Below are 12,176 nucleotides of genomic sequence, written 5' to 3'. Positions count from 1 at the left end.
TGTCTGTGTGTTTCTGGTCCAGGGCCGACAGGTAAACTGTCCCGGTGAGGAGGGGGGGGTAGCTCTGCAGGCTCCTGCTGTGAGGTGAGAGGGGAGAACAGATGGCAGGAAGGACAGACAGAGGGAAAAAAAGAAGAAGAAAAAAACAGAGTCAAGAGCACAAGCTTGCTTTCTGACACACACTAAAGCGCAGGGTAATTTTCCCCTTACCCCAAAAGTAGTCGATTAGCCAAGACGTGTCTGGTGTCCGAAGCTTTGTACTGGAGCGATGAGGCTAAGGTGGATAACAAGTAATGGAAACTTGTGTACACTAATTAGCATCGTGGTAACTGCTAAAAAAAAAAAATGTTCAATACTGTATGACAACAGTAGTATGTGAAGATTTGAGCACACTTGGCCTAATAATTTGTTATTAGGGAAGTTGCGAAGTAGCAAACACAGCCTCTGTAGCTATTGAAATATAAAATAACATTTTCAGCATTATCTAATGCACAGTTACTCTGTCGTTCAATGAAATCTGGCAAATGTTTGGGCACCTTGCAGATTTAGGACATAGTAACACCCCCTTTGGCAAAAATCACAGCTTGCAAAATTTGTTTTGCAGCAGCTAAAAGTCTTTCAGGTCTTCTTTGCAGAGGTTCTCTAGTTCTGGGATATTTGTAGGTCATCCTTGCATAAACAGCTTGTTTGTGTGAGGCCTTTCTACAAAGGTCTTATGATGTTTAAATCAGGGGACTGTATCTTGAGTAGTAAATGATAGGTCTGAGGTATGTTTCAGATCATTATCCTGTTGCAGAAAATAATTGCAACTTCGGCCTTTTAGCAAACGGTTCGACATTTGCATCCAGGATTTGCCGGTATTTTATGGACTTTTATTCTCCTCTCCACCTGTGCACTATCACCAGGTCCACAGGCAGCAACACAACCCAAAAACATACTAGATCCACCCACATGCTTCACAGTTGGCAAAGTTGCCAAGAGCTATATTTTGACTAGTTTTCAATGTTCTGCAGCATGTTCTAAACACTGAGAATCTTCTGTGAATATGAATCTGTTTGTGCAAGCAATGCTATTTAGTGTAACAGTGGACCACCTTTACTGCGGTCATACTTAGCAGTCATATGGGGGGGAGGGGTTGATTTGCCTTTCTTACCAGCATACATGCAGTTCTCTACAAGATTTTCAGGTTCTTCCAGATTACATCTTGACCCCCACAATGCCCCTGGACTGCCATTCATGTATCTCCATACAGCATATCTTCCTATTACTCAGATCTTTAGACAGTTGCTTAGAGGGGCCCATGGTTATGAGTGTTAGCACATGGTTTGAAGTATCAGAGTGTGTATAAAGCTTGGGAATTGGATTCAGCTGACAGTTTGTCACTACAATTGGTGACATGCATCGAGTCTGAGTTGCTTTTAAATGTCTGAGACTTATCAAAATAAACCTTATTTGCATTATTTGCAATGCCTAGGGTGTCCTGACATGTGCCCAGGCAACATTGATCATTTAGATTTTTTTTTATGCTATAAAAGTAGCTGTTATTGAGGGTTTGCAGAATATATGGTTTCTAAGCTTGCTACTTCTCAAATAAAAAAAATAAGTAATACAATCAAATTTGGGCCAAAAGTGGCCAAACAATTGCATACAACTCTATCTACAAAAAGAAGGTATGTTGAATAGCTAAAAACAGTAGCAGCAGCCATGCTGAAGTTTGTATTGTGAATCGAATTGTATCATTAACGCTTTTGCATTTGTTTTGAATGATTGGAAGACCAGCGCCCTGTAGGCCCCAATTAGCATGTGAGGATTTCAGAGAGCTCTACTGATGCACACACCACTTTTGATCTGATCATCATTTATTGTTCAAACTACATTGACTGGAAACCTTAATGTATACGTAAGTATGCTTCCATTCGGACCAAATGAACACAAGTATCACCACTACCATGAGTGTCAGAACTGCCCTGGTAAAGGTTTTATCACTAGTCGTCGCCATGCTGTGGGTTATTGCGATAATGAGTTACTGATGTTATATCTTGTAGATATATAGAGGCTTACTGAATATGATACTGAGGGTAGTAAACACCTACATGAGTTGTCATACAGCAGTCTTCCAACAGGACCTCTCTATAGTTACACTGGCTGTTACTGTAAATTCTCAAGTAGTGCTAAGCGCTTCTATTGGACCTAATAGGGTTCCACCTAGTCAAGAGGAAGGTGGAATAGGTCTGGTACACATGTTCATATAAAAAAAGGAATAAAATAAAAATCATAGTGAAGCAACATTTCAGATATTTCTGAAAAAATAAATAAATAAATGATAAAAAAAAAAAAAATGCATATTTTCGATGCATTTTTCAATATAGGTTCAGAAGTTATGTAATACTTGCAGACTGTGGCCATGTAGTGTATGAATCTAGATCTAAACACACTACAGTGGCTAACGGCGCAATTTGAGACGATGAGCATTTGATGGAATTCCTGAATCTACTGTACTTGTTAGTATTCGAATGACTTAAAAAACTACAGTAGAGTTACTTAGCACTGTACATGTAGGGCTTGTTTCCTTTTGTATTTTCTTCTTCACATGATTACTGTACGTGAACTATTTTGCTCCTTTGGCAGTCGTAAAATATTTTTTCCCGTTGTAATTGGCATATCAGTAACCTCTACCGTCCATGGACTCAATTGCTGTTGAATGACACTGTGACTTTTGCGCTGCAGTGTAAAAAGAGGAACCACATTTCAGACCAGATCACAGTCACTGTTGTTTTCACGGGTCTTTTTCTGTCTTCTTGGTTCACATATCTCTTGGATATTCATCCAGTGTATTTCTATCCACAGTACTTGTTTCCAGCCAGTTTGAGTGCTTGCAAAGTCTGCTCCAGCTGTGGTCAGTTGAAAGGCCATTTCACAGTTTAATGCGCCTTCTTCATCTACGGAAGTTCCATTTCACAGTTTAATGCGCCTTCTTTGTAGGCTTCCCAGTCCTGGTCCTGGAGAAGCGAGGTGTGTCCAGGGTTTTGGCTCCAGCCTGGGATTAAACACCTGATTCAGCAGATCACAACAGCTCCTGCCTTAAGACTAGACGCCAATCAAGAGGTTTAGTGCCAGGCAGGAGTAAGACCGAGAGCACGTTGCAGCCATCCAGAATCAGGAGAGGCAACCCTCTGTCCACTCGTCCTCCCTGGTCTTTTGCAGGTCCGTGGCTGGCCCATAGATGGCACCACCACTTGCCTCCCCTATAGACTGTTCTTGTCAGGCAGTTCGGCCTCAGGTGTGCGTGGAAAATAGACGGTGGTCTTGTGCTCCTCGTACCGGTCGATGTGCTTGAGATGGACCACCATGTGCAGGGCGTAGGCCAGCACCAGCAGCAGAATGAGAGACGTGATGAGTCCCATCAAGATGGCTGGCGTGAAGAAGGTTGCGCAGTCACTGGCTGAGGCAAATTTGTTGGACTGCACGTTAAAGGCCTGAATCTGGGGACAAGAGATGGAGAGTATCTGTAGCTTCATATGATGGAAGAATAGAAGCTCCATCACATTCAGACACATGTAAGAGCTTTCATTTCATTTTAATTAAACTGTGTTCTACACTTTTGCATGTTCTGTATCAAGAACTGATATCAAGTATTCTCTGCTAAGAGTGTAAATCTGTGACCTCTGAATGATTCAACTGAATTCAAGTCTTTAGAAAATGATTAAATGCATCATGAAACCTCAAATTTCCTAACTATTTAAAATAGTTAAACAGTAGCAAAACACAAACAACAAATAATTTCTTTGGGTTTGGGTCAAATAAATGAGTACATACAATTATAACTGATTAAGAACTAATTCTTACATTTCAAACTCAACACATTTGAATCATCACCTTCAAATCACCGCAACGATCCATTGGTGTGTTTTTGTCATCCCTGTTTAACCCTTTTGAAATGTCTTTTCTTGGAACCCTGTAGCTGTACCGCAATAGCCTGATCAGCACTTACCTGGAAGTCAGTAAAAGTGATGTGCCAGTTTGCAGAGCTGTCGGTGTGCGAGCTGGGCACCAGTAGGGTGTCATATTTCTGTAAGCTGCTGACATGCTGGCAGTGATAAGAATAGGTGGCAGGGGCGTACACCTCTGTGGCATTGAACGTGGCCTCGTGGGTCCAGTTGTAGTGGATGTGAACGCTGTCCAAAGTGAACCAGTTCTGGCCTGCCGACTCATAGAACGTGTTGGACATCTGGAGCCTGTGGGGAAAGATATGGGACGTGGGTGGACATGAGAACAAGTGAGGGATTTTGTGTCAGTGAGCATTCTGAGAGATTCAGCCTTTAGCCTTGTCAAGATATGAGACGAACAAAGACATTCACCTGATGACAAGTCCCTTGATATCCTCTACATCTCCCAAGCGTAGAGAAAGGCTTTTGAGAAGAAACAACATTTTAACATTTTACTGTTTCCATATGAATGTGTGGAATTTCCAAAAACAAACCCACACAGTGTTATAGAATATGAATCACAATCTGTAAAGTAGGCTAAATCAACATTGTTTTGATTCGTACAATCCTATAAATGAAGGTGCCAAAAGGGTTCTTCTGAAGGATGCCATAGAAGATACATAATGCTGCACATTGTATGAACATTATTTGTGAACCTCAAAAATATAAAATAAAAAATCTATACAAAATATAGGCTCTGTAAAGAAGTAGTTCTTTAAATTGATTAATCTAAACATTCTATAACAAAGAAAAGTTTTATCTTAGAACTGTACATCTGAGCCAAGAACCACTAAGGAACCTTTATTTTTAGTTTGTAAAGAAATGGAATCCTAAATGTAAAAAAAATGATGATGTAGGGCTGGGCAATATAGTAAAAATACTACATCACGATATTTTAAATACTTTTTTGGTGATATACAATATTTATTGTGATATATGTAAACACAGACTAGAAACATCAGTAGCAACAGATTCTTAAAAACTACTATATTTAGATACTCTCCCGTACAGAATACAGTGATTTTTATTTAACATCTGCTGCTCTTATCTAATTAAACCAGTCTAATTACACTATTTGTACTACAACCTGCAGTTTATTAAGCACTAACAGTGTCCTTGATGTGCTTAGAAAAGCATATTGTTATAACGACAGTTTATCATGATACAATAAAATATCGTCATATTGCCCAGCTCTACGAGGATGTGACAGTTCCACAATATTATATACATGTGTGTGTATGGCAATATGCCTGAGGAATGAAGTGTTTTAGGAGAAGAAGAATCCAACATACGTGGCTTTCTCTTTGGTGCACACAGAGCCTTTGGTGTCTACGGGGGCATTGGGTCCGAACACCCTTTCAGTGAGGTCCAGAAAGGTATTGTTTCTGTAGCGAATGGCCAGCCTCTTGGCCTTGAACAGGATGCATATCTTGCCATTGTAAGCTACATTCAGAGGAGAGTATGGCCCCGAGCTTGTAGACTGAAGCAGCTTCCTTTTAGTTCTGGGCTGAGCGTGCAAATGCCATCCATAGGGCTGTTTGCAATAAAAGTCCAGGAGAGAAGAAGTAGTGATTAATATTGAATAGAACATTAACGGCATATATTATTAATATGATGTTCCGTCCCCAGGCCTTTTTTCTTGCAAAATGGGAAAGTCACATGAGCACATAGACTCACATACACCTTTTCTATACTCTGTGTGCTATTTTTAAACCTGCATCTGTGTTGGATGAGTGTCTTGTAGGATGTTGCTGGATGGATTTTGGGCAGAGATAGTATTCTTGGTGCCCAAGGTCACTCTGGCGATCAGAGAAAATGCAATACCTGCAGTATTCTTCGGAGTGGATTTTCAGCTGCAGGCGAATAACTCTCCTCGTGTGAGGCACTTGGACTCTCGACGCCTACTCCATCTGCATCACAAAATGTGGAAAAAGAGGATGAGAGGGGAGATGGGATGGTGAGGTCATCCAGCAGTGCCAATCGCTGCCTTGTTTTGTTTTTTTCGACCAGGTACTCAACAGACACTACAGAAAACCATTGCACTGGCTTACATCATACACTTCCATATGGAGCCAAATCAATAGAGATGAAAGTACATGCAGAAAAAGGGGTTTTACTATCAGTAATACTGCTGCATTTTGCATGACCGCAGCTTCAACTCAATAAACAATCTGAAATTCAATAAAGAGTGCATTTGCATCTGTGCATAAAATTGGTCCTTTGGGAAATTTAAAATTTAAGCAACACATATTTATCATGCTGATGGAACATGATAGGTCACAAAAGGACCCTTTAAACATTGAACATGAATTATGATCATAATGTCTATAATAAGCTAAATGAATCAAATGAAAGCTTTCAAGCCAGTACTGACCTGATCTGATTCTGATGGCTGGATATGGGGGGACCTCCGAGCTTTAGCGGGCAAAAAGGATAAGATAAAGAAAGGCAAAAATGAACAAACGGATCATGCCTTAGTCAGGGTTAGAAGACAGCAGTGTTAAGCAGTAGCTCACATATCTATCTTAATTGCAAATCCAGTGACAGAAATCCAATTGATCCACTCAGGTAGATCTAACAACCAGAAGTGATTGCAAGCAGAAGTCTCAGAAATCTAGATCAGGGTGTCTGATAGGACAGCGTACTTTTCCCAGCGACTCTCGTCCCTCAGCCGCCATGTGCTTACCACCTCACCTCCATCAGGGTGAGAATGGCTTTAGGCACGTTTTGCGTTTGTCTAAGCGGGAGTCTTCTTCCAAGCGCCACCTTGTCCCTTTCTGACCGCCCCTGCAGCAGTGCAACCTGCAGGATTATCCTAAGACGAACCATATAAACATCTAATCACCACGATAATGAGCTTGGCGGAGGATCTTCTAAAACCTTATTAAGAATCTGCTGCCCTATATGGCAGGATTCTCTCGCTGTATGTGGGTGAGTAGGGGACTCCAGGGTCTGTCTCAAAATTAAAGTCAGATTATTAGAAAAGTAGATTTATTAGCAAACGATTCAAATTTTATAACACACACACACACACACACACACACACACACACACACACACATGCTCACGCACCGTATAAACATAATCTTAGATTTATTTAAGTGTTTAATGGTCTGCAAATAAAAATGTTACATTTTCATTGAATTTGAGAGAGACAATTGATTGTGGGGAAGATTCCCACTATATAGGTCAGGCACAAACTGACCTTTACATTGTGTGAATGAAGGGCCCATAGAAATGGTCTGACATGGCTTGGAAAAAAAATAACATTAACAATCTACATCGAATCTCTCTCACTTCATCGATCCATCCATCCATCCATCCATCCAAACTCAAGGAGTTTCCAGACTCCTTCTGGCAACCGAGTAGTATTGTAGTTATCATCCAATGCCCAGCTAATTTGACCAATCAATCTATCATTAAATTAATCATGTGCTGCTGCTGCTGCTGCTTCCCGTGGGCACAGAGATGCCTAAAAACTAAACCTGTGCAGTTCTAACTAGCTCAAAAAATAAATAACGTTTTTTAAGAACAAGCTACTCCTTTTACTTTTGCCTGCATTAAGGCTTGTCTGGAGTTTCTCTAATGTGAAATAAAAGCATACTGTTCAGAAAACAAGACTGCATGCAAACAATATGCATAGATGCCTCCACCTAGACCAAGCCTGGGTTAAATTACAACCAATCCGTCAGAGATGAAGACACTGGAGTGTGTGTCTGTGTGTGTGCGTGCGTGCAAGTGTGCTACGTGAATGAGAGCACTGGGTGACCCTGGGTTCATATTCGGCGCTGTGGGATTCATCCCCCACCGTACATCCAATCCCCTCTTATCACGCAGAGGTGGAATGTGAACAGTATTGTGAGCTTTCTTGATCAGCCTGTGCTGAGTTCGGGCCTCACTGTGAGTCACAGAGAACATGGACACTTTCAGAAGAGAGCACATCTGCATGCCACGGTTCATCTCCCGAGAGAGAAAGACAGAGAGAGAGAGAGAGAGAGAGAGAGAGAGAGAGAGAGAGAGGAACGTTGAACCAATGACCACACAACAACTTTCAGTAAATAAGCTGGAAGGGAACCATGGCTGGCGTGAAATGCATGAATCGCATCTGTAAATACAAGTAAAGGACTAAAGGTATTACATAAAAAGGGCTTCTAAAACTTTGCAATCCACGAGGCGAGGAGCCAGTCTGTATTTATATCCAAATAAATCATTAGGGCTGAGTAATTTACCATGATGCTTTTTAATGATTAATCAAGTAATCAGAGTTTGAAATAAGGCCAAACATAAAAATAAGTCAAAATAAGGCCAAACATCTAAATATAATTGTGGTCACTCATCATCTACGTACACTTCAATAAGTGTGTTTAATGGTCCAGTAATCAAGTTTAACTGAGCCGTATGTAGTTGTATATTATATTATACTATATATATTATATACACTGGATGTGTGTGAGGGTGTGTGTGTGGGTGGTGTGTGTGTGTGTGAAGAAGCTCCTGCCTTTGTTCTAATGCCAGTTTACCGAGGTCAGCAGCTGAGCGCTGTGCTGCTGTCATTGGTTATAGCTGGACAGAGTGGCCTAAGTGCTGAACTGGGCATTTATGTAATGAAAAGCAGCGTCCCCACCACATCTTCACCTCACCGCTCACAAACATGTCAGCTTGTTTTTCCTCTCTCTCTCTTTCCCTCTCCCGCTCTCTCCCTCTCCAAGGATGCAGCATTGCAGCAACTCATGATATCTAATAATAGATTACTTCATTAGATCGGATTAAGCTTAAAGGTTTCAGTTTAGTCCCGCTCGCTGCCATTCTGGGTCCATCTGTTTTGGTGGTGATGCGCTCGCTCTGAGTAACCTGAGGAGGGCTGCGCACCGGTGAACCAGTTATGCTCCCAAGACACATTCCTGATATGTCTATGACTAAATAGCAGAAGCAATGGTTACAGGGCCAGGCGCTGGCGTTCTGTCCCACACGGATGGATGTCCAGTGACATCACTCGTCATGTTGTTTTGTTGCTGTGTAGTCCACAGCGAAGATCTCGAGTGGAGACAAGCAGCGTTAAAACCGCAAAGATTTCCCTCGTGCTGAGTTGCTTCACAATGAACAGAATTTAAGGGGGCATGATGTTTTCAGAGGTGTATCAGCATCGGACAGATCTCACTCATAGTTTAAATTAATATTTGAAGAGGTGACACTGGATTACTGTACTAATATGTATACATACACACATATATATATATATATATACACACACACACTGTATATCTCAAAAATATCAGCATTTTATTAATTTACTTTATCTACTGCTCCAAACTGCTCCAGATGGAAGTATCCCCCATTTCTACATTTTTTAAGGTTTACTGTACTGGAATCTATACGATATAAGATATTTGCATCAGCCCAGAATTCCCATACCGGAGCATCACTGACTACAACATTGTAGTAATATCCTGTTTCATAGGAGTTGGGCCTTCTGGTAGTTTCTAACTGCATCACTGAATCCCACCATCATGCTCTACATCCCAAATGGTCATTCTTTCAGTTATGAAACAAAGTGCCGGAATGCACCTGGACCCTGAGCCCAGTTTCATCAAAACACCTCCATCCTTGTCCCACGAGGCCCCGTGCTCTCAAAAATAACACCAATTGCGAAAGCAGTGTGTGTGGGAACAGGGAGTATAGGCAAGTCTGCAGGAGTTTGAAGAGGTTTACCTAAAACTTGTAGTTCTTGAAGAACCAAACCAAATAGGGGGGAGCATTTGTTTATGTGTGTGTGTGTGTGTGTGTGTGTGTGTGTGTGTAAAGGTTAAGATAAAGATTTCACTGTTACATCTGACCTGCTGTTGTTTCACAAGTAGCCATCTTTTTCCACTAGCATCCTTAAAAGGCAACAATCTGCTTGCAGTTCTGTGATGATGGGCAACACTGCACAACACACAACACTTTATGCCAGTATAGGATGCATGGCTTCATTGAGGTGTTTAAAAAGTGTGTGCTCCTCAGTCTTCTTGAGTAAAGGAATGTTAGGTAAACATGTAAACAACGCCGCAGTAAGTCTGTTGGGGCTGCTTGTTCTGCCTGGCCTGCCTTAAGTCTTGGCCCCCTTTCTCCCCAGCCCAGCCCCACACTGTACTGTAGCATCTGTAAACTGATCCCTTCAGACATTACACTAGACGGGGTCTGCCTCATGTCCCGTTGTCATGGCCATGTTTGAACGTCTTGCAGGTAGAGAGAGAGAGAGAGAGAGAGAGAGAGAGAGAGAGAGAGAGGCAGAGTGGAAAGACTGCAGACGCCGAGCACTGGCTGCTCATTGTACTCATACAGAACTGCATCAGCTCAGGTGCTGCTTCAACCATTTCTCCTTATTACAGAGATGCTCACTGGCTGGAGCGGTGCATCAGCTGCACAGCATCACTCCCTCCCCAAAACCCAATACCCTCCTCCACCCACCACCACCACCACCACCACCCCCTACTCCACCCCACCACGCTTGAAGCTCAAACAACTGCCCTTACCTCCTGTCCAGTATCGCAGGCACTTGGTTGAAGGGCGAGGAAGGCTGCACGAGCGCAAAAAGAAACAGCGAGAAAAGCGTGGAGAGCCTGCGTTCAGCCATGGAGACGAGCTGAGGGGGACCGCCGGAGACGAGGCTTGCTTCATAATCTGCCCCTGATGGCATATCCCCTAAACCTGAGCTCAGTGACGGGCGGGCCCGGCAGCCAATGAGTGAGCAGCGAGGAGATAATCGTGCGTCACTATCCTCGCAGCCTTCATTCTTGCAGCCTTGCTCTCCCACCACTCTCTCGCTCTCTCTCTCTCTCTCTCTCTCTCTCTCTCTCTGCGTGCTCGCTCTACCCCTCCCATTTCTTCCCTCCTTTCTCTTTCTCTCTCTCTCTCTCTCTCTCTCTCTCTCTCTCTCTCCCCTCTCTCTCTCTCTCCCTCTCTCTCTCTCTCTCTCTCTCTCTGTTCTCTCCCCCGCCTCTCTTTCTTTCCATTGTTTGTTTCTCCTCCCCTGTATCTCTTTCTTTCCTTCGTTCTTCGTCCCCTCCCTCTAGTCCCCTTCCATCCTTTTTTGTCTCACTCTCCTGTCTCATCATTATTTGCTTCCCCCCCTCTCTCTCTCTCTCTCTCTCTCTCTCTCTCTCTCTCTCTCTCTCTCTATCTATCTATCTATCTCTCTCTCTCTCTCTCCCTCATACAAAGCTGCCCAGGCAAATCTGAAACACATGGAGCTTATGCATTTAAACCCTTATCCCAAGAACACAGCTTTACCCCTATAAGCACTTCAGATGTGTAATAATCTGCAGATCTGTTTACGGGTCGGGAAACTGACATAAAAAAAAAAAGAAACTAGGTCCAAAAGCCATCACAGGCATAACAACATGACCTAGATTTACACTGCGTAATCTTATTTAGCATGTACACTCATGAGATGTGCGCGTCACACGTAAGGAAACCCCCCAAAGCACACAGAATTGTTTAATGAAGGTAAATCATGAATAAGGTCCAGGCGTCTTCCCACCTATAAAGCCTAACAGCTACAATACTATAGCCAGCTAAATCCACAGAGACACCAGCTGATAACTTTAGAAGACTAGCATGAAATGATGTGACTAATGTTTTCTGTGGTTATTACTCTGCTGTTACAGTCCCACACATTCAGCATAACGTCAACAAGAATGTTTTTACCCAATATGCAGAGAAATGTGCTGTAAATGGCCATAATCTGGGTTCAGACAGCACTAATGTGCAGCTGTACTGTGAATTTGGTAAGCCAAGTAGGTCATTGCCTCTTGCCAGGAACTTGCTTGCTGTGTGACTGACAAGCTGGGTGACAACGATCAGTCAGCTGGTTTTACTGGGAAAGACAGGCCTTTCCATGATGTACAGTAGCTCACATATTTGCGTTATAATGCAATGACAATTTTGACAGAGCACCGTTTGGCCTGTATTCTTACATTTCCAATACCTACGTGCCATGCCATGAGATTAGACCTGATCTGACCTGCCAGTCCTTTAACTAATGAGAGAACAAACATATCGTCTCTGTCATGCAAAAACTATGTATCTCCAAAATGTCACCTTCACTGGAGAAGACAAAAACTTTAACTTTCAATGGATGTCAAGGTACAAAGAGTTTATTCAGGTAATTCTGGACAATTTATAGTGGCATTGTCATGTTAAAAAACAGCT

At 42.4% G+C, this 12,176-nt stretch overlaps 1 protein-coding gene across 1 annotated transcript; it reads right to left on the bottom strand.

Annotated features, from left to right (window-relative positions):
- Positions 1-1,841: 1,841 nt before the first annotated feature.
- On the bottom strand, positions 1,842-10,799 carry atp6ap1lb (ATPase H+ transporting accessory protein 1 like b). Its single transcript, XM_072697478.1, has 7 exons — positions 10,499-10,799; positions 6,361-6,401; positions 5,811-5,896; positions 5,279-5,520; positions 4,359-4,409; positions 3,992-4,235; positions 1,842-3,482 (listed from the first exon to the last, which is right to left on the bottom strand). The coding sequence occupies exons 1-7, from the start codon at positions 10,660-10,662 to the stop codon at positions 3,246-3,248; spliced, it is 1,065 nt and encodes a 354-aa protein (XP_072553579.1). The 5' UTR covers positions 10,663-10,799; the 3' UTR covers positions 1,842-3,245.
- Between the last annotated feature and the right edge of the window lie 1,377 nt (positions 10,800-12,176).

This window comes from Salminus brasiliensis, chromosome 14 (assembly GCF_030463535.1).
Source record: "Salminus brasiliensis chromosome 14, fSalBra1.hap2, whole genome shotgun sequence".
NCBI classification, from domain to species: domain Eukaryota; kingdom Metazoa; phylum Chordata; class Actinopteri; order Characiformes; family Bryconidae; genus Salminus; species Salminus brasiliensis.
This window is presented reverse-complemented; position numbering and strand designations above follow the sequence as displayed.